This window comes from Neodiprion fabricii, chromosome 2 (assembly GCF_021155785.1).
Source record: "Neodiprion fabricii isolate iyNeoFabr1 chromosome 2, iyNeoFabr1.1, whole genome shotgun sequence".
NCBI lineage: Eukaryota > Metazoa > Arthropoda > Insecta > Hymenoptera > Diprionidae > Neodiprion > Neodiprion fabricii.
The window spans coordinates 6,380,376-6,405,507 of record NC_060240.1 but is presented as its reverse complement, the minus strand read 5'-3'; the positions used below and the strand labels follow the sequence as shown (position 1 = coordinate 6,405,507).

The 25,132-nt window shown below is 39.2% G+C and overlaps 1 protein-coding gene across 1 annotated transcript in view; it reads left to right on the top strand.

The window, feature by feature from the left end:
- LOC124176901 overlaps nucleotides 1–25,132 on the top strand; it is a 155,988-nt gene that overhangs the window by 80,014 nt on the left and 50,842 nt on the right. The window contains exons 3-9 of the mRNA XM_046558743.1: nucleotides 11,281–11,613; nucleotides 12,704–13,025; nucleotides 14,736–14,981; nucleotides 15,439–15,593; nucleotides 16,279–17,010; nucleotides 18,049–18,764; nucleotides 19,875–20,853. Coding sequence (XP_046414699.1) covers nucleotides 11,281–11,613; nucleotides 12,704–13,025; nucleotides 14,736–14,981; nucleotides 15,439–15,593; nucleotides 16,279–17,010; nucleotides 18,049–18,764; nucleotides 19,875–20,853 — 3,483 coding nt within the window. The remainder of the gene's footprint in view (nucleotides 1–11,280; nucleotides 11,614–12,703; nucleotides 13,026–14,735; nucleotides 14,982–15,438; nucleotides 15,594–16,278; nucleotides 17,011–18,048; nucleotides 18,765–19,874; nucleotides 20,854–25,132) is intronic.

Here is a 25,132-nt window from a genome sequence, read left to right as displayed (position 1 = left end):
CGGTTTTCTCTCTCCCTGGCGGCCCCGGGTCGGGATCGGAGGACCGATGGACCAGCTGAAATCCTTGGTGTAACTCTAACGCTGCAAGCGCGTTTCTGCTCGGACGGCTTGGCGAAAAGCTGCGATTTATATTCGCAAATTTTACCCCGAGATCGGAAGAAAGATATTCCGAAAGCGGAAGGGTTGGGAAAGTTTTTTTTTTTTTTGTTTTTTTTCAAACGTTGCAGGACGATAATTTGTAAGTAACGTGAAGCTGGGAACGTTACTGTAACGATGCGTTTTTAGGAAAAATCGTTACTTCGCAACGTTAGGAATTTGTGATATTTGGTTAATTGTAAGACGCGATAATGAAAGTGTACTCTTATTTTGAAAGTCCAAGTCATTGATAGTCATTCGCAAATTGCGCATTTATGATTTCTTTTTTTCAACCGACGATCGGGTTGCGTTAACGTTACCAACTTCAGCCTCGTGATTTATGCGAATGAATTTGATTGTGTCGCGAATTTTGGATATTTATAACGTAAGAAATAGTAACCTTCGTTTAAAGCTAGCCTTCCGCATCGTTCCGAGCAATAAATACGAACGTTTTCATTCGCGATGAAGAATTTTAACGTCGAAGTCTTTTAACCTAAATAAACATCTTAGGGGGTGTAAAATCCTAAATTATTTCTCGTATATATAATACATATGTACACAGCATAATCAATTTCTTTTTTCGAGAGTAAAAAAAGCTTTGATATTATGAGATTTGAGAAAAAGAAACAGCCGTCACGGTTACAGCGGAAACTTTACAGCTTGAAGAATTTTTCAGGTGTATAAATTGATAATCCGATGCCAAAATAAAAAAAAAAAAATAATTCATCCGTAGAGAAAATTGCTGCAAAACAAGGCTTTGCGGAAAACCTTGCAACCATATTTTCAGTGCGAATAACACGTTTATCCTTTGACGGCAGAATTTTTATAATATTCTCCGATCTTTGAAGAAGAGAAAGAGAGAGAGAGAGAGAGAGAAAAAAGAAAAGAAAAACGAAAAATGAAAGAAAAAACTTTTCAGGGATCTCGCGTCGCACGGACAACCATCGCGAAACGGTCAAAAGCCTCGGACCTCCAGAGTTTCCTTTTCATCCTTGCATCCTTGGCGTCCTTGATGTGTCCCACAGGAATAATCGGTGTTTCTCCCCGGGAGGCGTGTACCCCCGTCATTCAGTTTCCCTTTCATCGCCTAATTCCTGCTTTATGGTGAATAAAGAGCGCATCCCTTGTTGTTGCGTTATCGGGATAGAAGTCGACGCGAAGTGTGCGTGTTACTTATTCGTTCCCTGACGTGAGCTTTTGACCGACACACGGAGTGATGAGTCGGAATATCAAAGGTCGGAGAAGAGTTATAGTTATAGAATTTCGTCACGCTCATCCTGATTTTTTATGTTTTTTTATAGATATATAAATATTTTTTTTCTTTTTTTTTTACAAATTTCTCTTCACTTCCATTCTTTTCTTTTCTTTTCTCTTCTCTTAAGCTCCTCCGATCTCGAGGACTGCACGAGATTTCTTAGCTATAACCTTGCACGTCGACTTTATTTCTGTAATACGCATCTCTCTCTCTCTCTCTCTCTTTTTCTCTCTCTCTCTCTCTACCACGAGATACGGAATCGGTTTCTGATCTGAATCAAAAGGGTAACGCGAGTCTCTCGAGTAACGGTGATTGTTTATTACCATTCAAAGAAACCAGTTCTCTTTTGTAACGCCTTTACGGCCTCTCTTCTATTATATCGTACGTATATCTCCGAGCTAATATCTACTCCGCTACAGCTGACGAAGAGCATCTGCATCTCTTTTCAGATTACACACATTGCACGCACACGCGCGAAAATTATTTAACGCAATCTTACCTCCTTATTTGATCGATTGTTCTAGTTGTTTATTTATTTTTTTTTACATTTTATTTTTATTTCAGCCTTTCTCTAGACTGTTTCTCCTCATTTGTTATTATTATTTGTCGCAGAATTATATTGTATACGTTTTACAAGCTTGGTTGGAATTTTTTTAAAAAAACTTTTTGGATTAATATCGCTAGTATCGGTAAAACGAAATAAATCTCTACGCATGCCAGGCGATTCTTCTTCAAAATCACACCGTGATATTATACTATACAAACATATGGAGTATAATAAATAAAGATTTAGGATTTGTCGATTTAAAAAAAAAAAAAAAAAAAAAAACATTCAGCAATTCGAGTCACAAAATATGCTCGTGATTGACGTGAATGATTCTAGGATCATATGCACCGAAGTAAATTGAATTGATTTCACAAACATTTTGCGTGTCGAAAAAAGATGTCTGAATTTCATTCTGTGTTCATGCCACGTGAGGTTTAAGATTTAAATCCTCTTATAATTATGCTACATGTTTTAGTATACATTATTATAATCAATGTCATTCTTGAGCCAGTCCTGATCGAATCACCGAATCACTTTATTCGTCCGCATTACGAATAACCTAAAGAATAAGTAAAAGTCTGTTCGATATTTGAATGGGAAAAAAAAAAAAAAAATAAATAAATAAAATAAATCGCGCATTGAACTCCGGGAGAAACGATGAATAAGATCAGCTATCAAATGTCGATTGATTTCTCGTCCAGGATCTTTAAAATGACCGCATTCTCGACGGAATCACTCACCGTTCGTTTTGCTCACATTTTCCTTTAAAAATATGACCTTAGGAACAATAACCGAGGTTATTGTACGGTCATCAAGATAAACGTCCGATCGATGTATTATAAACCATACGTTATACCGGGACAATCTTTTGAAACTTGAAAATCAACCGCGCATGCGCGAGTTTTATCGGCTGTTTATTGCAGGCTGGCCATCCCGAGTTTCAGCTGTCAAACTGTTTCTGTCGGCGATGTAGTTGATAGGAATTTTCGAGGTTAGAATCTCAAATAATCGAGGCAGCGACTCGGAAAGGTTTGGGAAGCATTTCGTTATCGGGTCGGAAAGTCGATTCTTCAAAGAACGGTCGGAATTTAACGCTTATGCTGTTTGAAACTTCGAACGCACACATTTTGCGTAGGTTGGCCCGCCTGCATCGCAGACAAGAATATCGCTGGGGGAATATTTCGCCGACCAATGAGATTGAATTATTTGGCGCATGCGCGGTCGATTTTCAAGCATGAAGAGATTATCCCGGTATGTATGTGCGTGTTATATACCGGTATACGTACAGTATATATAATACCGAAGAGGTCAACCGCGGATTAATTTAAATACATGAGTTTGCGGTCGAGACGCGTAATTCCTGCAATCTCACCAATCGACGGATGATCATCTCACACATCGTTACAGTATGTGTACACCCACAGTTAGGCATTGTTTGGTAACTCTGTTCAAAAGGATCAATCGATCGGCGAACAAATTCAGTATACGTACGAGGCGCTTTATCGGATCGACCAATCAAATTTAATGCCGCTATGTTGGTCCCACTGCAACGTCTGATGATTCGAAGCTGGCTCTAAACTCTGCTTTTGTCATACGATGAGCTATTAAACCTTTCGGAATTTATCTTGAGCATCGACGTGTTTTATTTTATCGCTTATGTATAGTATATACGTATAAGCACATTGCGGATACCGTATTACATGAAAATATGACGATATTTTTTATTTTGAATCATTAAAATGGATCCACCATTACAGATTTTGGAAAACTGACCTTGGGATTACTTATCATTGACCTAAAAAACCTTCACCTACCAATTCCTACCAAAATCGGAATATTTTTAGATTTTTTTCCATCATATTGAAAACCCATTCTGAATTTCGCAATCTGACTTCAGATTCGTGATTAGTAACTCAAAAAACCTCACGGTACCAACTTTCATTCAAATCCATTCATCTCTTCTCAAGATATCATAATTTTTATTTGATTTTTATTTGAAATTTTGTTATTTACAGAATTGAAAAAGTACCGAACCGATCATAGCCAAAATCTATTCAGTTCTAAGTTTGAAAAAGCTGCGAAAAGGAAAAGCCAATTTTCAAAACTAATTTATCAGATCTCGATTTTCTAGCGGATTTGTTTTTTTTTCTATTCTCCCTTAAATAAATAACACCTTAATTTTAAACAGCGCGTCCTCTGGACTCGATCAATCGATTACACCGAGTTTTAGTTCCAACGTAAACTATGATCGAGCATCGTGAGATCGACGATCTTATACTTATACATGTAGCCTATGTCGAATCGAAGCGTATAAATCATCATCCTCGATTACTCTTCATGCGCATGAAAAATTAACAATCAATGGTATCTACTGGTTTAATTGGACCTGCGATACGCGAAGGAGAAACGAGGCGCAGCGCAGATCCTGGATCTCTGTAAGAAGAAACTAACTTGTGATATAATCATTCGCGATCATCGACCACGAACGATCCTCGATCTCACAACCGGATGATTATTAAGTAACAAATCGATCAAGTGTTTACTGTCTTGTAATAATCTTCTTCTCTGTCAGTCGTGCGCTCTGGTAATTATGGAATGTTTACTTACTCGGTGGGGAGAAAAAAGAAGACGAAACGAAAGAAAAAAAATAATTGGCAAACAAAAAGTGAGAACGACGATCAGCTTCGATGGAGCGAGAATAATATGCATGAATTATGTTTTTGCTTTCGAGTAGATTTTTTCGCACGGCGTACAAACTGCATTAAACTTTTGCTCTTTTTCTCACTTTTTTCTCCCGCGTCATTTTTTTTTTTTTTTTTTTTCTCTTCTTCGTGCTCCTTGAAAAATATTCACATTATGTGTACACGGCGAACCAATTACAGCCGCTAAATATTTGGACCCTGTCCTCTTTTGCCACAGAGTTTATTGTCATCCATCATTGAGGAATGCCGAATAATCACCGATGTCTGAAAATTGGAATCGTTCAACTTTTCGACACAATACAAATATAACGGCGCCGTGAAAAAGTCAAATTTCTTGCTCGCCATGCTGCTCGGATTCTTCTCAATTTTCATGCATGAACCATTTTTCGATACTGAAAATTGTTACTTTACAACGGAACCGTCTGTGAAATTTGAATTCTTGAGAACATTACAGAAAGAGATTCGTTTAAATATCAGACAAGTATACGTGAATTCTTTCGCATACTTTTAAACTTGGGAATTTATCACAAAAATATGTCATCCTTGTTGGTGAATAATTATCGATGATTTATGGTACGTAGAAATATTTACTTCTTTCCACCTCGATATCGCAATCGCAAAATGACGTAATAATTTTTTCGGATTTTTAATTTTCTAAAACTTTCAAAGAACGGATTTTGGATGTGAAATTTATTTATTCATCACGCTCGCGATTTTCAAACGATTAGTCTCGCAGGTAATTACGCTACCGATTGTCACCAATTTTTCTCTCGGATACCAAAAAAGGATGGGTTCAAAGTAACGAATTGCCTTAGAGGCGTCAAACCAGACGCGTTTTGTTTGCGGTACTTTTCGGACGATAGCGTAGGCGGCCTTTTTCCGGCTCTCTTAAATACTGCGCCCCCCGCACTATTCCTGGAAATTCATTCCTGAGAGGAGACGGAATGGAAAGACTATGAAGAATCCCACGTTAACGCAACGCTACCGTCCTAACCAAACAACGAACGACTCATCTTTCCTCCCGTGGGAAAATAACAGGCTCAATTCCAGTATCACACATCTATACAACACTTGCCTGCGTATAAGTTTTTTCCCTTCAAATCTACCTTTGGAAAAGAAAAACTAGACCCACCTGCAGCGGAACTCGCTGCAGCTATTTCTGAATTTTTTTTGGTGGCGAAACTTGGTGTGAAAAAATCAAACTTTGATGATCAAAGTTTCGAATGGTCCGAAACTCGACGCTCAAAGTTACGAAATTGCAAAAATCCGGTCTCGTGATTCCATGATCGCGGTTTATTTTGTCGAGCAAAATTGTTTTCCAAAGTACCCTTGAAATACTTTTTCTTGTCACGTTGGTAACGGTAATTATTTGATCATTCAAAACTGCACTAGCTTTGATTTGGATTAGAGAACAGGAAAATTCTGTGAAAAATAATTTTCCCGTCAATGAATCTTTTTAATTTTCATCATTTCAAAGCGATCTGAAATGAAAAATCGATATCTCAAATCTGTATTGTTTACAATTCTGATATTTCTTTCTTATAGATGCTAAGAAAAATTATCGCAGCTTGAGATTATACAAATTTGATGAAATCCCTATTTCGGATCATTTCGTAATCAAATCAACGAACATTTATTTAATTTTGACTATTGTAACGAAACTTATCGAATTCGTTGCACTTCTTAAACACGTAAATCAATACGAACGCCAAATTTGAACTCGGACTTTATAAGACGCCGTGAAAATAGTGTCAAAGAAATGATCCGTTTATTTTTTTCTAAGAATACTCAAAATTTGTTCATTTTCATGGCGCATGTTTCAATTGGTTCTACAACCAGACCGAGCAATGATTCGGAAATTATCCTGCAGAGTAAGGTCGAATTATTTCTTCTGATTCGGTAAATCGTTTTTCATACGTGATCCGGAACCGAAATTACGTCGCAACGTCGTCTGGCCGATTCGGTATAACAAACGTCCGAAAATGTCAAACACAAAAAAAAAAAAAAATTGACACTAAGAAACAAAATTCCTGCATGTCGTCGTAGGATAAATTCGTGAGGAATGACGTTGGAAGTGGTTGATTTGCCTTCGTCGTGTTTCGTGTTGTATAACACACAGTGTGCACCTACCGAAATGCTTCGAGTCGAAACTACGAAGCGAAACGTAATCCGTATCGTGCGGTTTTGTGACCCGGAATACTTTTTTTTATTTATTTTTCTCTTTTTTTCAATCTACTTTTCATTGCTCCAACGATGTCGGAGGTATTTTTATTCGGTGACATTGTTACATCCAATCAGTCCAGTATTGTTTCAAATCGGTACAAATTAATTGAGCCACGTTTCTGAAGATTTACGAAGCAAAAAAAAAAAAAAAAACAAAAAAAGAAAGAAATTGGTAACGAGAATTGCTGCATCATTACAAATGAAGCAGGCAGCAATTCATCCTCGTTATTACTTGACGAAGACTTTTGAGATTTTGACGAATTGGTTATTACTGCAAACGTGAATATCGTTTTTGTTATTGTATTTTTTTTTTTTTTTTTTGGATATGTAAGTAACTAATTGTACTTTTTTATGAAGTTACGTGAGGAATACCAATGCGTCGCGGGTAGCATTGACAATTTTTTTTTGTTTTCCTAATTCGAAACCACATGTTTATTAAAAAAATAATCACATTATCAACTGTAGGTGTAACGTAACTGATTAAAGTATATCATTATTGTCGTCAGGAAGAAACCGATTACTATTTGACGAATCGAAAAGCTTTTCGAAATGCGACACAATAGCGTCGCGAATTTTATAAAAATCTCGACAGCTTTTATTACCAGAGATCGGTAATCGCCTCGTTAATTCCAGTGTACAATGAATTGGATTGTTCATTTTTTACAACGAGTCGCGTAATACCAGATTCAGATGTTCAGTGTCTGTTCGTCTTTACGTGTAGGAGGACAACCCTTTCAGTCACACATTTTTCAACTCAATATTGGTACCTGAATTTTATTACCAGAGGGTTTTTGGGATCACCGATCACGAATGTGAAGTCAGAATTTCATCATTTCTAAATTCAAGATGTAAATGAACTCTGATAAGGCTATTATATATGGTATATTGTATAAACTTTTGAGGTGATACGACGAGCAATTCATTCCACTGTGACTGAAAGGGATAAGTGAAAAGATTGAAAAGGTGAAACATCTTCGAGAAAATCGTTTCAAAAGAATTTAAGAATTTTTATTCGCCTAGAAAGTATAAATTGCACGAAGAGGTTATTAGAAATACGAAGCTTTCGTCGTATAAATGGTATGCATATACATATTATACATATATATATATATAAATGTATGAACCGAGGCTGCGGTAAGGCAATCTCCTTAATTGGGTCGCATTGTGCAAAACTGTTGAGATAGGCGGGCGAAGATATGCCTTGGGTATTGTTCCAGTCAATTATACAAGCTGAATATTATAATTGGACCGGTGGAGAAGACGCGACGTGACCGCGCGGATTTAGGATGCCCGGTCATTAACTCATTAACCGCTCTAAGGTGCCCTGGTGGGTGCCTTTAATCTCCTCGCCTCCTTTCCGCGTCATTTCATTATTTCTTCATTATTCTTTACTTAGCGAATAAGAATTCCAAAGTGATAAGAAACTTAATTTCGGAATTATTATAAAAGAAAGCTGGTTTCTATTTAAATCGCTTCGATATTTTTTGTACGACATCCGTTGGAACATATTCGTAATTCGAATTTAATCCACGATTTAACAATATATCCAGAATAGTATCTAATTCTAAGAATTTACCGAATTACATCTGATTTTTCATAACAACAATTCGTCGTTCTGTTTCACAACGTTTCAATATATCGATGATCGGGGAACAAATGAGAATAATGAATTGATCATTGTAAGAAGGACGAAGAGGAAATATTAGCTGGTTCGGTGAGTTTACGTAGAAAATTGTTTCGAATCTACCAAATGTTTCAGCCGTTTTCAAGGCATTTACCTGCGATCGATACTTTTCCTTCCTTCCTTCCTTCCTTCTTTTCTTCTCTCCTCCTACGCCTCATAGTTGTTACATCCGAGTCGCACAGTCGCCCTGGGCATTTTACGCGTGTATTTGAATTCGTCTTCGGTTCATCTCGTCCCCACCAACGGCGAGCATTACAAAGCGAAGTCAACGAACCCGTGCGCATTAATTACACGATTTAATATCCCACCAGGTAGGACTGTATAGACGTGAAAAATTATCTCAGACCGTTCCTGATACGCGAAGGTTGCGAAGTAGGGTCAGTACTTCTCGATTAAGCTCCTCGCAATATATATTTACATCGTTGTTTTTTTTTTATTTTTTTTTTATTTTTGTCACTGAAGTTCGTTCTACAGGACCCGAGTCAGTATCTGTTCTTAAAATTTTTAAACTCAATTTATCATATATATATATAATTACCTATACAGGTATAACAAATGATTATACAGAAGTAATGGAATTGCGATCTTTCTTTTTTGCTTTGTTTTTTTTTTTCTTTGATTCTTTCCATTGCATGATTATTTAATTTATGAACTTGCGTTGACGACATTCGAGTTAGATTTTATCTAATGATTTTACACAGCACACGCGATAACAGTGCTCAGCGATATCGTGTAATAACAGAAATGAAAGTAAGCGTGTCGCATGTTGCCTGAAGTTGATCACTTTCACAAGGAATATTTTTTTTTTCACCACATGAACGTAATAACGCATCAAGTGGCGATAGGCGCAACGTAATTACATCATTCCGGACGTATAATATGTACTGTATTCGACGTGTCAATGATTATGCGCAAACATCTATATATATAAATATATAATCACGCGTATGAGAAACGTATTTCAATTTAATGGTTCATTCGATGATTTGCATGCTCGTAAATAATTTCCTCGCTCAGTCTTCGACTGCAGTTGATATTTTTTTACGGTCTTCTCTTCGAGTTTCAATCAATTTCACGCATTGTTTTTTTTTTCTTGCTGTTATCTTTCCTTAAACTGCAAACTGAAACAAGATATTTATCGCTATTTAAACGGCCGCTGACTTACCGATGAGGAAAATAAAATTACTCGTTTTATTTATTTCTTTTTTTTCTTGTTTCATGCGGTCTTTTTTCGAGATGTATTATGTTGCCTTCATCCATCTCGGCGATCATCAATAGCAATCAAAGCCTTACGTCTGTAGGATCGTATTTTATTCTCTAGTATATATATGTATATATGTATATACATCTATACGTATTATATGCGAGCTGTGGAAATCGACACGATCAATGCAAGTAGTGTCTATTATATTATACGTCTGTGTCTAGGATTTAATTGCGCAACGTAATAAAATTTTTTCATCTCTCTGTAGTACAAAAATAAATTTCAACTTTGGCCTTCCGACCTGATAAAAAAAAATATTGCAAAACAATAATGTGGGATTCTTGTTTCCCCATAAATTTCGTGTACCCTTAAATAAAAATCTCTCAAGTTATTAGTTTACCTTTTTGATCCAGTCTTTTATATTTTATTCGTTATTCAAAATGTAAGGTATAGAATATTTCGTAGTTGCCGTTTTCAACTAGGGAATAAATTGAAAGACGAGTCGCATTATTTATTTTATACGCTCCTAGCCTGGGAAAGTTGCACCTACAGTTTTATAGACATTACTGGAGGAGGATTCACACGTTATGAATAACGGAACTTGTTCCGTGCGGATGTTTTTCGATTATTTATCGATTACGATACGCCGCCGGGCGGTGTTCAGTGCCAGTATGCGGATAAAAAATTGTTCTCACATCTCGCGTCGTCGTGACAGAAGAAGAAAATTCAGAGAAAGAAGGAGAGAGAGAGAAAAAAAAAATAAAAATTGCGCAACAACAAAAAACAGCAACAATAATAATAAAATGAAGAAACCCCGGGGCGGCTAAAATAGTAGGCATATTTCGATCCGTAAGCTCGGAGTTGTTGGCGGGCATTAAAACTGATCCAACAAGCATCTAAATCACCGTCTTTCTTAATTGCCGTAGAACTCAGCGGCAGTAGTCGAAGACAGAGGCGTGTAGGAGAGTCGAATTTCACTCGGATAAATTAACGCCGATTGGTTTCCCATACGCAACCATGCCGTAAACCCTTTCGTTTATTGCGAATCAAGAAACGCGATACGCGTGGTTGGGAATGCAAAAGGATCTGGCGGTATATTCTGCACTGAGAGACATTTGTAATTCCGATTACCGCTCAGTCCTTAACTATTTTCATTTTTTACCAAAATCGAAAAATATAGTTCCAGGTAAAAAATGAAAATTAGTTTTATAGCTCTAACCGGAAAGTCTGGTGTCCGTTACTATTCTTTCTCATTACGATCTCATTACGATGTTGCGAAAATTTAAAAAAAAGTAGAGTAAACCTCAGAAACTGATTTTGCGTTGCAATTACTAAAAAAGGATCGACGATAGCGCAAAATGGTTAGGCCTACCTCGTTTTTCGTAATTTTAACAATATTCAAACATTTTTTTTTAACGATACCTGTTTCACTCAATTTTTGTAGTTACTGTATCAATTTAAATTTTTCTCAGTGGAGTTAAGGAAAAAAGGTATCGGAATTTTTTTCACCTATTTATTCCTCGATTCCAGGTGTATCCCGGATGGCGGGGACGTCGGACGCACGATGACGGATTTGCAGCCGTCGCCGCCAGGATATCGCGGCCAGGATGAACCCCCGGGACCCGCCAGATCACCGGCATCAGCACCCTTCCAGCCACCCTACAAAAACGCGACCTCGTCTTATCCGGCCGAGATCTACAACGGCAAGCAACCCTCTTCGCCTCGCGGCGGGCAGGCCGACTTTTATCACATTCAAAAAAATGACGGGTCGCGAAACGAAGTTGGTAAAAAAAAAACATCCCACGTCGCGATGTACAACGACGGATACAAGAAGAATACTCCTGGGTATAAAAACGACAGCGGGTAAGAATATTATATTTATTCCCCACTCAGCCGTAAAGTTAAATTTTTTTAGCTCGAAAGCGGGACGAAAGTGGCATATTTTTCCCTAAAACGCATTTGCGGGAAGTATGAGATCAATCTAAAAGTCACAGTTTTCAAATAAATATCGCGGCCAGAGTTGAGTTGGAAATAAAGTCCTTTACGTAACACGGGAATAAAAGTCGACTTTATTCCCTTGTTGCATAATGTATTAATTTTGATCGTGAAATAGTACGTTATGTAACAAGGGAATAAAGTCGAAGATTATTCCCAAGGGTGATTCAACCGCCCGAGCGAAGCGAGTATAAAATGTAATAAGTATAATAATCTATGGTAACTTGATATTTTTTTTTTAACAATACAAGAATAATGACAGCGATCGTTATAGTCTTGTACAATTTGTTCGATTTTTTAGGCCACATTTTGTATTCATTGATCGGTATATGATTTGCAAACTTTTCGAAATTATTTAATTATCAACAACGCGTGAGAAGTTTTTCTCGTGTAGAATCTAAAAATCAGACAAAGTGCAATTTGCGGATACTTGAAAAAATACGTCTGTAAGATTTTGATTTCAAGTACAAAGGTCGTGTACAGAAAACCAAAATACAGAATCGACAAAATTCTATTACATTCAAAGTAATTCTGATATTTCTACATCACGGCATTCTACACTGACTTTTGTACTCTTCGACTATCTAAATTTTTAAAACAGAATCAAAACAGATCGTCGCGTCTTTAAAAATTTGGTACTATGTATGACCCTTTTATTTAATGCTCTTTCTACATTTCTACCCCCCACCCTGTTAATAACCATGGCTTCTTTTTTATGAGGCTGAAGTTAGTAAAGTTAGCGTATTGAAACGTAGGAGGAAAAAACAAAGAAAAAAAAGATCACTATTTTGCAATTTTTCAGTGACTTTGAAGTAAAATCAAGTATCGAAAGCATGAATCACTTTTCCCTTATGATAATCGACCGCGTTTCAGAGATTCCTAAAATTGCGAAACACGAATCACGATCGCAATAACTTCACCAACTTGAGCCTCATTATTTTCTCCCCTCGGTTTATAGCTACAGCGAAAGCTCGGGCTTTGGAAGCTACAGTTTGCCGCTCAGCGAGCGCGACGAAGCTTCGCCGCCTCCGACGCCCCCCGTCAGAGACGCGTCGAGTCTTAAAGGAGTCTGCTACGGTCCTGGTCACGAGAAGTATCCGTCGTGGCCAAGCGCACCGGAGCACCACACCCACGACGAAGACCTCCACGCGGCCTCGTCTCTTCACGGCGGTTCCCACCGTTCGAAATCTTGGACCGACCACACTAGCTACCCCAAGGAAAAACCCGCACAGTACACGAGGCCACACGCGAAGAGGCCGAATCCAGCCTTCACTCAGCAGGTGAATTTTTAACCGCACGTAAAAAAATCAATAATAAGAAAAAAAAGAAACAAAATTGAATTCTCAAATTTACCGAATATGGCGAAAAGAATATGTTTATTTAATTCAAGCTAACGCGGCTTCGCCGAATAATACAAATTATTGTTCTGATGGATATAAAATAACGTTTCGTATTCCGACGTAATATAATCGTCAGATTTGGTAAATTTATACACAAATTGGCACAGTTTTTCAAATTTCATCGACGACATTTTTCTTATTTATATTGTATATAATGAAATTGTGTTTCGTGAAGATTCATTGTGAGTTTAAATTTTAAGCGAATCGAAAAATTACGGGAATCTCTAACGTAAGAGTGAAAATTCAGTTGAATTCGGTCAAAATTTAAATTACTTCAACCTGTATCACTTATTTTTTTTTTTGCGATTGTTTGATTTTTTTTTTTTTTTTTTCAATCTTCTTCTCGAAGTGAAAAAGATACGTACCGAAAAATGATTCAAGGCACAAATCTCATTGGTATAATAATACTTGGTTAGAGATGATTTCTTTAGAATGGCTGTCCTCCAACAATGTTGTTTCCATCCAATTTTTTCATCCTTCTTTATTCATACGTCTCGAGGTTATAACAGTAAGAGACACTTTGGGGGAGTTGATAAACGATAATATAATTATTTAGAGCTGTCCAGTTCGAAAATCGCTGCATTCAATTCTATTCAGAAGAATAATACTGTTCTTTTATGTGCGTAGAATGAAACTTTAGCGGTAATTATTTATATATATTTACATATATATATATATATATATATATATATATATATATATATATATATATATATATATATATATATATATATATATATATATTAGAAGTAGAATTGTACATGTTAAGCCCACACGCCATTCGATATGGGAATATCAACTCCGATCTCTAATTTTGCCACGACGTGATCCAAAGTTACGTATTTAGTCGGACAAATTTGCCGTAGAGATTGCGATCAGCGCAAAATTCAATTCTAGAATTCAATGCTGTACGTTTTATTCCGGACAATTATACAAGTATCCATTTACTTTGACCTCTGTACGCCGATATTGCCGATCGTCAGATATGAAAATAGCCGCTGTACGATCATTTATTATCATCAGTCAATTACAATAATCGGCGTGTATATCCTACCGGGCAAATATATTAACTAATCAAATGTCTCACGACACGCATCTTCGTCTTCTTGGTCTCGTGTTTGAAAAACGCTGTTCGAATATTGCCAGCATCGAGATCGGGTGATCGACCGAAGAGAAGAAGAGAAATAATCCTCATAGAACTTGAGCGATAATAAATTTTTCGACGTTGCAACACGTTGAAATATTCAACTTGGTTTTGATTGTGCTATAAAATTTGTCGATACGATCGAAACTGCCGTGCCTGCGACTATAAATAATACGTTTGAGCAATCCGTGAGTCAAAAATTAAATCCCTTAGATTTGTAGATTCAAAAAAAAAGAAAGAAAAACTGTGATTCTCATGCACGGATTTTAGTGTCCAGACTTTAAAAGGAAGACGAATTCGAATTTAGTCAGTCATTCGTCGAGCTTAGCTGTGCGGACGCGTGATGATGAGATGATCGTTGCCAAGTTTTAAACGATACTGCAGTTTCTCGATAACGTTATTTGAAAGGTGGTAGCCAACTCTTCCCAACGATAATTTCTTCACAGCTGAAAACGGTGATGGAACGCTGCGAGAAAATACCTGCCGAGACGTACGAATCTCGGAACCGTAGCAACACCGAAGCGACGGAATCGAGGCTTTGGCCGCGCGTAGATCGCGAGGGTAAATCGATAGGCGACGTCGAGTATGTCGCCCCTTCTCCTCCGGAACGCGAACAGCAACCTCCGCAGACCCTCAGCCATGCCGACCTCGAGGCCTACGTCAGGAGCTATCAGGACCCCCAGGTTAGCCAGGTCAGTTTTCGTTGAGTGAGCCTTGAGGATTTAAATTTTTTAAGAATTCAATGAGCCAGAAGAGAAGGATCTGTCATCTACCATTTACCACGTATCTTCTATCTTCTATCATCTACTATTGGTCATCTGTCAGCCGTCATCCATTATCTACCATTTAGCATCCATCATCTATCATCAATAAATATGAAACAACGTTCCTACTTCCTCGATGAAAACGAATCGGCTGTTCGGAAAATTCGAATATATAAGTATGTATATAGGTATGTATGAGGTGTAAAGGTATCACGATTGAGAACAGCTCCGGTATGATTAAAGTCACAATCAGCTCGGGTGTTTTTCATCGGATTCCAATGCTTCTACTTCAGTCTTAAAGCAACTCGTCGTCAACTCGGAGGGCAACAAAGTAAAGAATTTCGAAAGCTATACCGTCTTTACTTGAATTATTATTTCTTCTCAGGTTGACTTGTACCAAGAGAGCGCCCTCACTCAGGCAGGTCTTGAAGAGTACGCGAGGGTCCAACACTCCCAGCAGGCAAGCTACGCGCAATCCGAGGGATACCACAGCTACGTTTCCAGTGTGGACTCGACGACGAACACCCCGTTTTTGGACAGGTGAAAATTTGATTGTTGGTTTTTTTTTCCTCGTCTACAACTGATTTTATACAGTCAAAAGTTAATTTTAAATATCATTTTACCGGAGCATTGACTACCTAACTTATCGATTAAGCCTCCGCTCTCCAAATCGCACGCAATAACTTTTAGCAAAACTAAAACGATATTAGCAGGAATATTCATTATACCAGATTATTTTATACCGGTACAGGTGAAATGAATGGAAAAATTTGAAACGAAGCGCCTACTGAAATTCTAAAAAGTACGCTGCACGAATGTCAACGTCAGCCGATGAAAATTTAAACGACAAAATAAACTACATGTATAGACTTGACTTCGAGAGAGGGAAAAACGTGATCGCATAGACAAACAACCGCAGCATCCTCTAATATATTGTTCTAACCTTATAAGCCAGCTGTAGAAGGAACCGTTGAGCATGATTAAACACAATAATCACTGCAGGGGTTCAATTATACAACAATAATGTAAAAGGTGTATACCGGTATGAAAAACCGTTAGGAGTTATTTGATGTTTTATTGCCGTATAATAATAATGCTGACAACAATAATAATGATGATAACAGCAGTGGGAGAAGAAGATACTTCGCGAATCTGTTCGAGCAGGGTGAATATCGTTAAACCTCCGTAAGATAATAATTACTAAAGCCGACGGTCGTCTTTACAGACTGAGGAGAGACAGCGAGGCCGTGGCTCAACGGGCAGCGTCTTCGTGGGAGGACGCGAGAGAAGGAAGAGACAGCGTCGTTACGACGTCGAGCGGAAGTGCTTCGAGCAGCGAGACGCTCAAATGGCACGGTTCGATGTCGGACGTGAGTGTGGCGAGCGGACTTCCGGCGCGTCAGGTGGGCCTTCCGGAGAAATGGCTGCACCACGGCTCGATGTCAGACGTGAGTATAATCTCGCCGCAGAAGCAGCAGTCCCCGAATTTACGGGATCAGCACAAGTGGCAGGGATCATTGAGCGACGTAAGTTCGGCGAAGAACGCCCGGAAGCAGGAGAAATGGCAGAACTCGATGAACGACAGGAACAAACGGGCCGGAAGGGCCGTACCCGAAAACGTCGAGGACGTTGCCACCGAGTGGCAGGAAACCGGAACCGATGGTAAAATTTGGCCGGAAAACAACGTCGCCGAGAAGTACGTACACCACTCCCAACCCACACCGCAGAGTCCTGACGAATGGATACCGCATCATGGATCCATGTCGGATCTCAGCACTGCCGGACTCCAGAGTAGCAAACAACTCATCGCTCACAGCGCCAGGGTTCAAACTCCTCAGCGACATCATTCCGAGAGTGTTTTGTACCTTGATCGTGAACGGAGTCAAAGAAAACTGCAATATGCAGGCGGGACGCATTCTCAGGCTTCACAGGATTCCGGACAGTCGTCGTCTATGAGGTGAGTTGTTTTTTTTTCCTTGAGGTGTAGATGGTGTGGATTATGGTTTGATAACTGAAGGATTTCTCCCTGAGGGTTAACAATGCGCCGGCGGATAGGCAACCGTATTCACGTCTTACGGGCGGCAATCGACTCGGATGCAACTTCGGTTGCCTATCTGCCGGCGGAGTTATCGTGGTTTCATAACCGAAGGATTTCTCAGCGAGGGTTAACAGTACGCCAGCAATTAGGCAACCGAATTTATGTTTTACAGGCATTAATTAACTTGGATGTAACTTCGGTTGCCCATTTATCAGTGAAGCGACGTTGTGTTGTTAAGTTTCAACGAATCCTTGCGGTATAATATCAACGTATTCCATAACAGATGTCGAATAAACTACGAAAAAAGAGAACAAACGAAGTTATTGTAGGTATAATCATACCAAAAGTGAAAATTTGAGTTTCACTCGATTTCAGGGCATGTTGTTAATCGTACTATGAGGGGAAAGTCGATACTCGCACCTCGAGATTAACATACAGTGATATTTAGACATATTGATAGACAATGTCTTCCTGTGCATGTTTTGCTGTCCGGAAGAAGGTTCCATTCCTGTATTGAACATCATAATTGTAATTACGAACCAAAGAATGACCGCGTTTCCGATGAGTGATGAAGAACAGAAAAAAAATACGCAAGAACTAGGGCAGATCGAATCAGACTAAATTACGTCATCAGGAGCTGCAAGAAAAAAAGTATATTTATGTCAAACGATAATTTATTACGAGGAAAAAATGTCGTCGAAAATATTCGATGATTTCCAACCAATTTCAAATCACAGACATTATCCGATCGGGAATTTTTATTTCAAGATGTATGAGTATACGAATTGTAATTTGTAAAATGTATATTCATCCTTTGCTTATAAAAACCTAACTTACGAACTGGTAACACAATTTATAAGCGGTATAAAATTTGTAGCAAGTATTTTGTACGAGTATTGCTAGTTCCCATTCAAGATAAAAAAAAAATTAAATAAGCACCCGATAAAAATATTCCAGAATGGCTCCAACGTCACCCCAGCAGCCGCAGCTTTCAGTGGCGGAGCGAATAAGCGAGCTGGAAAAGCAGCAGCAGCAGCAAATGCGGTACACGTATCTCGACCCGGACAAACGTCACCGAGTTTCGGACCCGACGTTGAAGGCGATCCAGAAAAAGGCCCTGCTCTCGTTCTACGAGCGACATCACCAGGCTTCCTGGAGGTCCGAGCCGCAGCTCGCCCAGGGCGTCGCGACGCCCGCCCCCCAAAGTCCGCCCCCGCAACCACCCCCGAGACCGAGGCCGGCGTCCTCGAGGAGGGCGAGTTCAGCTTCGGATTACGCGAGCGGAGGAGCCTGGCGGGAAAAATCGGGACGAGGTTCAAACGTCCCGGAAATTTCGAGTCCCTGCAGCCCGAAGCATCAGCACAGCAACAGCTGCGGTAGCCTTTCGACCGATCTTTTAGGGCCGGTTATCGTCGGCCAGGCGATTTCCATCGACGACTGGGTTCCCGAAAGGCCACCGAAAAAACCCCACCTCAGAAATGCCTACAACGATCGCGTTCCCAGCCCCGATCTTCCGCCCCCGTCACCCCCGACGGTCACCGAACACGAGGTTTTGAACTGTGACGACCCTCTGCCTCCGCCCCCGAGTGACCTGCAGAACGATGCGATATGCGGACAGATCGATAATAAGGAGAATTCTCACACGGATAGACACGCCGTTGGAAATGATTCGTGTAAATATTTTTATGAATTATGTGTCGTTTTGGAACGCCGTTTTTTCAAGGTGATCGTATTCTTTCGCAAGATATATGTACACAGTTACACGGTCATTTTATTGCGAGGTATATACCTAGTCCCGTATTGAGTGTTTATCGAATTTTCAAGATTTCATTGATTGCTCACAAAGAAAAAGAAACACAAAATTAAAGAAATTATTCAAAATAGCTTTAAAATTCTTCAAAGTCTACTACATTCCTTCGATTTCACTGTACGATAGTTCGTTTTATTCGAAAAGACTGGATTCCAGTATTTCATGTTTACCTGTTTTCAATTCGATTTTCGTGTAAGCGGGCTAATATAACAATTTGTTAAATACTCTTTACACGACTATCTCGCGATAAAATTATTGAAAGGTATCAATTTTTTATCAATCAAAATCCTAAAGTCCTGACATTTTACTTATCTTACCTTAAAAATTTACCGTTTTTAATGAAACTATTGAAATGTAAGGAAGAAAAATGCGCTGTCGCATTTGTAGCTATGTGACAAAATACGTTTGTTCTCAAAATTCACGAACTTCTGATATCAATATGTTCCAATGTCAAGTTGAGGCGATATCGAACTGATCAAGTACATAGACCCGAATTATCATCAGTATTTATATAAAAACTATAGAAAATATTCTCTCTTCCAAAATATATTTGACGATTTATCAGACACAACGAGACTGAAGTCGAGATACGTAATAAAGTTATTATAAAGTGATCGTTATACCAATCAAATGTCAATGACATCTAATATTTCTGACAACACTGATCGTCATTCCCCAACAAATTACCAAAATGAAATCGTACAAAAGTTTAAACGCTTCTTACGATTTACAAATAATCGGATTTAGAATCAAATTTCATTATATTCCAAGAGACCTAACATGATAAGTTAAACCAATTTCGCTTGCATCATAGTCTTTTCGTTATAGGGATTATCTCGAAAAGCTGCGATGTATGGGATAAAATCCCGTGCCTCCCAAAAAAAGAACAGCTCGATATCGCTTGAAGTATAATTAAAGGGGTAAAAAAAACGTGCTTCTTGTAATTGATCATCACGATATTGTTCCACCACAGTGCAGAGGACACAGCAGCCGGAGCGACAATCGACTCGTCGCTCTTCGAAACACGGCCACAAGCGGGATCAGGATCGTGTGAAATCGCCAAACAAGACTTCGGGCGAAAAGAACAGCAACTTGCACTTCGTGCGCTCCTCGACGAGCCTCAAGCAGGGAGAATCAGGACCAGCAGTTGAGAACGGAGTCTCAGCAGGGTTCGCGACGCATCGAATGGTGCCGACTGGTCGTTCGAGTTTGCGCTATCCGGCGACGCAGAAGCTGATGGTGAACGGACGTGTGGCACCACTTCCGGCGCGACGGACGTCCGAAGAGCGCGTCGTGTTTCCGGCACGGCCACCGGCGCAGCTTCCCGATCTTATTTCGCAGCGGTACAGTGACTCCGGGAACCAGAGACCGGCCCCCCAGGTTCCGGTCGAGCCGAGGATCCTGCGGCAGGAGTCAATGCGCGCCGAAAGCTGCGCCAGGATCGACGCTTCCGGTCTGCTCCGCAACGACTCTCAGAGGCTCGAGTCCTCGAGCGGTCAGCGGCCGCAACCACAGGTCCCAAAAACCGAGTCGAAGGGCCCCGCTCAGCCCCCGAGGCCCAACTACTTGCCGCTGCTTCAGGAGGCCTCCAAGTACCCGGAGAACGGACTCAACTTCACACTTGGTAGCCCAGTCAAGACCAGCTATGAGGCCAGCTCGAAACTATTCGCTGAGGGCAGCCCGCAGAAGTATCACGAACCCCCGAAGTATGTGCCCAACTCCCAGAGAACGATGCAGGAGAATGGACAGAGGAACTATTACGCTCTTCCTCCGAAGTACGCCGACCTTGCAACCTCCCAAAAACCGCAGCCCCAGACCCCGGTCGACAGATATTCCGCTGGATCGTCGCCTGGATCACCACCCCCGCCGCCATTGGCACCCAGGCTGAGTACATCCGGCAGGAAGTCACTTCCGCCACCGCCGAGACCGGCTCCTCCTCACGGGCAGCAGGGGTGAGTGATGAAATCTGGTTTTTTTTTTTTTTTGTAAAAACTATACCGCGACAATCTCTTGAAACTTGAAAATGAACTGCGCATGCGCGAGTTTCGTCGGCTGTTCGTGCAGGCTGGCCATCCTGAGTTTCAGCTGTCAAACTGTTTCTGCCGGCGATGTAGTTGACACGAATTTTCGAGGTTAGAATCTCAAATAATTGAGGCGGTGACTCGGAAAGGTTTGAGAAGCATTTTTTATCGGGTCGGAAAGTTGATTTTTCAAAGAACGGTCGGAACTTAACGCTTATGCTGTTTGAAACTTCAAACGCACACATTTTGCGTAGGTTGGCTCGCCTGCATCGCAAACAAAAATATCGCTGCGGGAAGATTTCGCCGACCAATGAGATTGAATTATTTGGCGCATGCGTGGTTGATTTTCAAGTTTCAAGAGATTGTCCCGGTATAAATAGAAATAGAATTGATTTTGTGTTTGAAATTGAAGTGTGTTCTGAGTGATATGAACACAGAAGGTCACGTGAATTATTTGAGAGTATAATTTACGGGATTTGATTTGTATCCATTCTTTCGTGGAGCATCTGTCTGCATCTGAACACCTCGTAAGGACTGTTTGGACCGAACTTATGCTTTCCTTTCCTATATCCTTATCATGTTCACTATTCGGATCTTTAGCGATTGCATGGAAAAAGATTTTACAAATATTTATCTCCAAAGTTTTCATCCCCGATTTTGCATCAGTGACCGTAAAAACTCATATACACAACCTTCAAAAACTGCTAATCAGCATTTCAAATATCCTGACCTTGAAGAAAATCAACTGTTCAGTTGTTCCATCATCAATATCGAGTAAGCAAATTAATGTCTGGGTTTAACGTTCGAGACACTGTCACTGGGTTAAGTCAGCAGTTTTTTTTTCGAATGTGAAAAATCGACGAAGGAAGAGAATTTTCAAAGGACGTATAAATATATTGAAGCTGTCATCCATTCTTGACATCTTCAATTTACTTATTGATCAATTCATTTTGCAAAATATCGCTTTCAAATATCGCACCATCATTACAAAACAAGATTTTCCCGAAATACACTGAACAAATTTCGATGTCCTTTGACCGTATTTTTGCTAAACGAACGTGTTACACCACAAATATTTTCGTAATCGGCCAGAAATAAAGTCCGCTTGGACTTTATTGATGACATATAACAAAAGTGAAAATATCTACAACCAACGGATCACCGCGCCTGACCCCGTCGGCCTGATGAAATCGTCGTGCAAGGTGTACAAGAATCAGCCATGCCGTTTATATTTATTCCTCTTTCTTGGTGTAGAAATCGACTTGTCCTCGGTTATATCGTTTGCAACAAATTTCACACGGAATTCATCATTTTTGAATTAATTCATTCAGGATGAATTGTAATTAATATCGTCCTCCTTTTGCACCTTGTGTTAGAGTGATTGGTGGGTCGAAAATACCAACACTATTTATCAATGATATTACGAAACGTTCGTGCATTGAGGATTTATCGAATAATTATATAATCGTTAGCTACGATTATCTCTTTTCATATTCTAAAATAGAAAATACCGGAATGACAAACCAAAAAATGAAGATTAAGTATCGATGCGTCATTTCAAATGACTTTAAAATTGTTGACGATCTAGTAGATTCGATCGATTTCACACTAAAATGGAATATTTTATTCGGCAAATGATTTCCTGGAAAATCACTGAAACACTTTTGTTTTTATGTTGGTATCGTTAAATAGTTAATTTAAGAAAATAGAAAATCTGTTTCAGTGACCTTGTAGAAAATATGGTCTTTCTATAAATAAAATGAGCCTGTAATGAAACGAATCCATTTGATCTTTAATTAAACATTTTAAAACGATTTGAAATCAAGCTTCTGTTCATAATTTCAATATTTTTCATCTTTCTATTATAAAGGAGATCTTCACAGCTTGCTATTACAATTATTTCATGAATATGCTCAATGCTCGACTATCTCTGAAAAGGATGAATAATAGAAGCATAGATTTTTGGTCAGCAAACCTCCTTTATTATCAACTGCGTAGAAAATCGTGAAAGTTGCCGATCTTCCGGAAGCTCAGGCACTCGCTATTTTAAAACCATGTGGAACGAAGGTCGGACAATATCGAGCAGCAATTTTTTCTTACACCTGTAAATAATATGCACACAGGAATTCTTTTTACAGTTCCTTTTCCGCGTGCTTATAATTCTCTTTCGACAACCACCGGAAACGAATTGACTAAGCGTGTAGCTGTAAGTGTGCTTTTGTACTCAAGTAAACGGAGTTTCGCTCATCACGCAGAGTCCGTGAAATTGCACGTAAAATACGTAAGGAATACGGTAAACTAGGCATTTCTTCACTTCGTATCCATACGCGTCATGTATTTACCGTATTTCGCAAATTCATACTAAGCCAGTATGATTAATTGACTTCGGCAATTGCTGGGGAAAATGCGGATGATTGAATGTCATGAAGTAATTATTATTTTCACCACAGAACTAATGAATACTGAGGCTTTCTGTAAGCATTTGTCTCAATTCTAGCATCACCAACGCTGCGGGAATGAAAATGAAATAAATATTGATAAAGTTTGTTATCCAACAGAATCATTTCTAATCTGAAATAGCAAAAGTTTATCTTAAATTTTCAGATTATTTTACCTGACTTCTTCTTTCAAAATTCTTCGAAATAAAAAAAATTCTTTCGTTTGAAGATCGTAGGGATCCTAAAACCATACAAAAGTAATGGTTTGTTCATAAAATTAGATTTTTTTTTAAACAAATATTTCCAACGTACAAAATTAAATTTTTTATTTCTTACCATTTTCTCCCGACGTTTTCGCGTTACCGTTTCTCTGAAACAATAGCACATCATTTTTGTTTTCACCCGGAGTAACAGTGACGTCAATGACTGGAATCGTATATAACTATTTTGAAATTCATCTGCTCACAATAAATAAATGAAAAATAAAACAAAGTTAAATTCACATACACCACACAGGTTCAAAACTTGCGCGAAAACAAATAACACCGTAATTACAACCATTCCTCATTGGTATAGATAAAGCGACGCTTGATCCCTGCAGGATCGCATAAATCAGCATGTAATTACCATGGTTACGGTCTAATTTGCGCATTAATAACTTTCCCTGAACCTAAGCCCGAACTGGCTTCTCCCTTTTATCGGGTCGGGCTTCTAATATATTCACCATCTTTTACCACGTTATGGTTCCGCAGTAACTGTAAGTCTTCGAGAAACGCGACCGTCTAAACGCCTTTTCCATGCATGCCCATATCCCATATCCCATATCCCATAAAACATCTCCTACCGTCGGCCACGGTTCCTCAGCCATGCAGGTTTCACCGTTCCTGACCTTCCTCGAGCGGGTCCGAGGTTAAGCGGAATGAACTCGTCCACCTCCGACATCTCGAACGAAAACTCGGAATTCCGCCGTGGGCTTAAAAAGAAAAAGTAGAAAGTGTGTCGGGAGTAAAAGTATTTTTCGTATAAGGGGAATCGAGCAGATGATGTGTGCGACTTCTTTTTTTTTATTTCCCTCTCTCTCTCTCTCTCTCTCTTTCTTTCTATCTCTATTTTTCTTTCTCTTATTCTCTCACTCGTCGCATCGGTTCGATTAATATTATTTTTATAAACATACGGCGCGTTATGCGCGTAAGTACTTTGCGCGTTCAACAAAGACGTAGTTTATCATCGGCTCCGCGGAACAGCTCGACAAAAACACATTTTTCAACCATCGGTAATCGAAACTGGGTGTGTTTTCTTCTTTTTTTATTTCAATAGGATTTTGTTTTAACGAATTTGAACAGAAGTCTATGAAAATTCCCCATAACGTCTGGTTGTTTTGATTTTTCATTTTCTTATCTCGTTCAAACGCGTGAAATTGAAGTTGTCCGACAGTTTCACTCCGAGAACCTTGCGTATGAAATTTGAACTGTTGAAATTTGAATTTCACTTTCGAATTATATTTTATGTATGCGATAACTTATAGTGTTTCATACTGACTGTGCATGCCGTTTGCGTTTTCCCTAGGATTTCTCTTTTCCTAATCGTTGAAAACTAAGAAAATCGCAATCAGTACTGCGCATACAGTCATTGAAAAACGCTCTCAGGATTCACTAGGGACCATTTTTTTTTTTGTATTGTAAAGCAGATTCGACCACATTAGATTAGAAAATGTTGTCGAAACACGAACTTTCATTATTGTAAAACGATTCGTGCTGAGGAAAAACCATTTC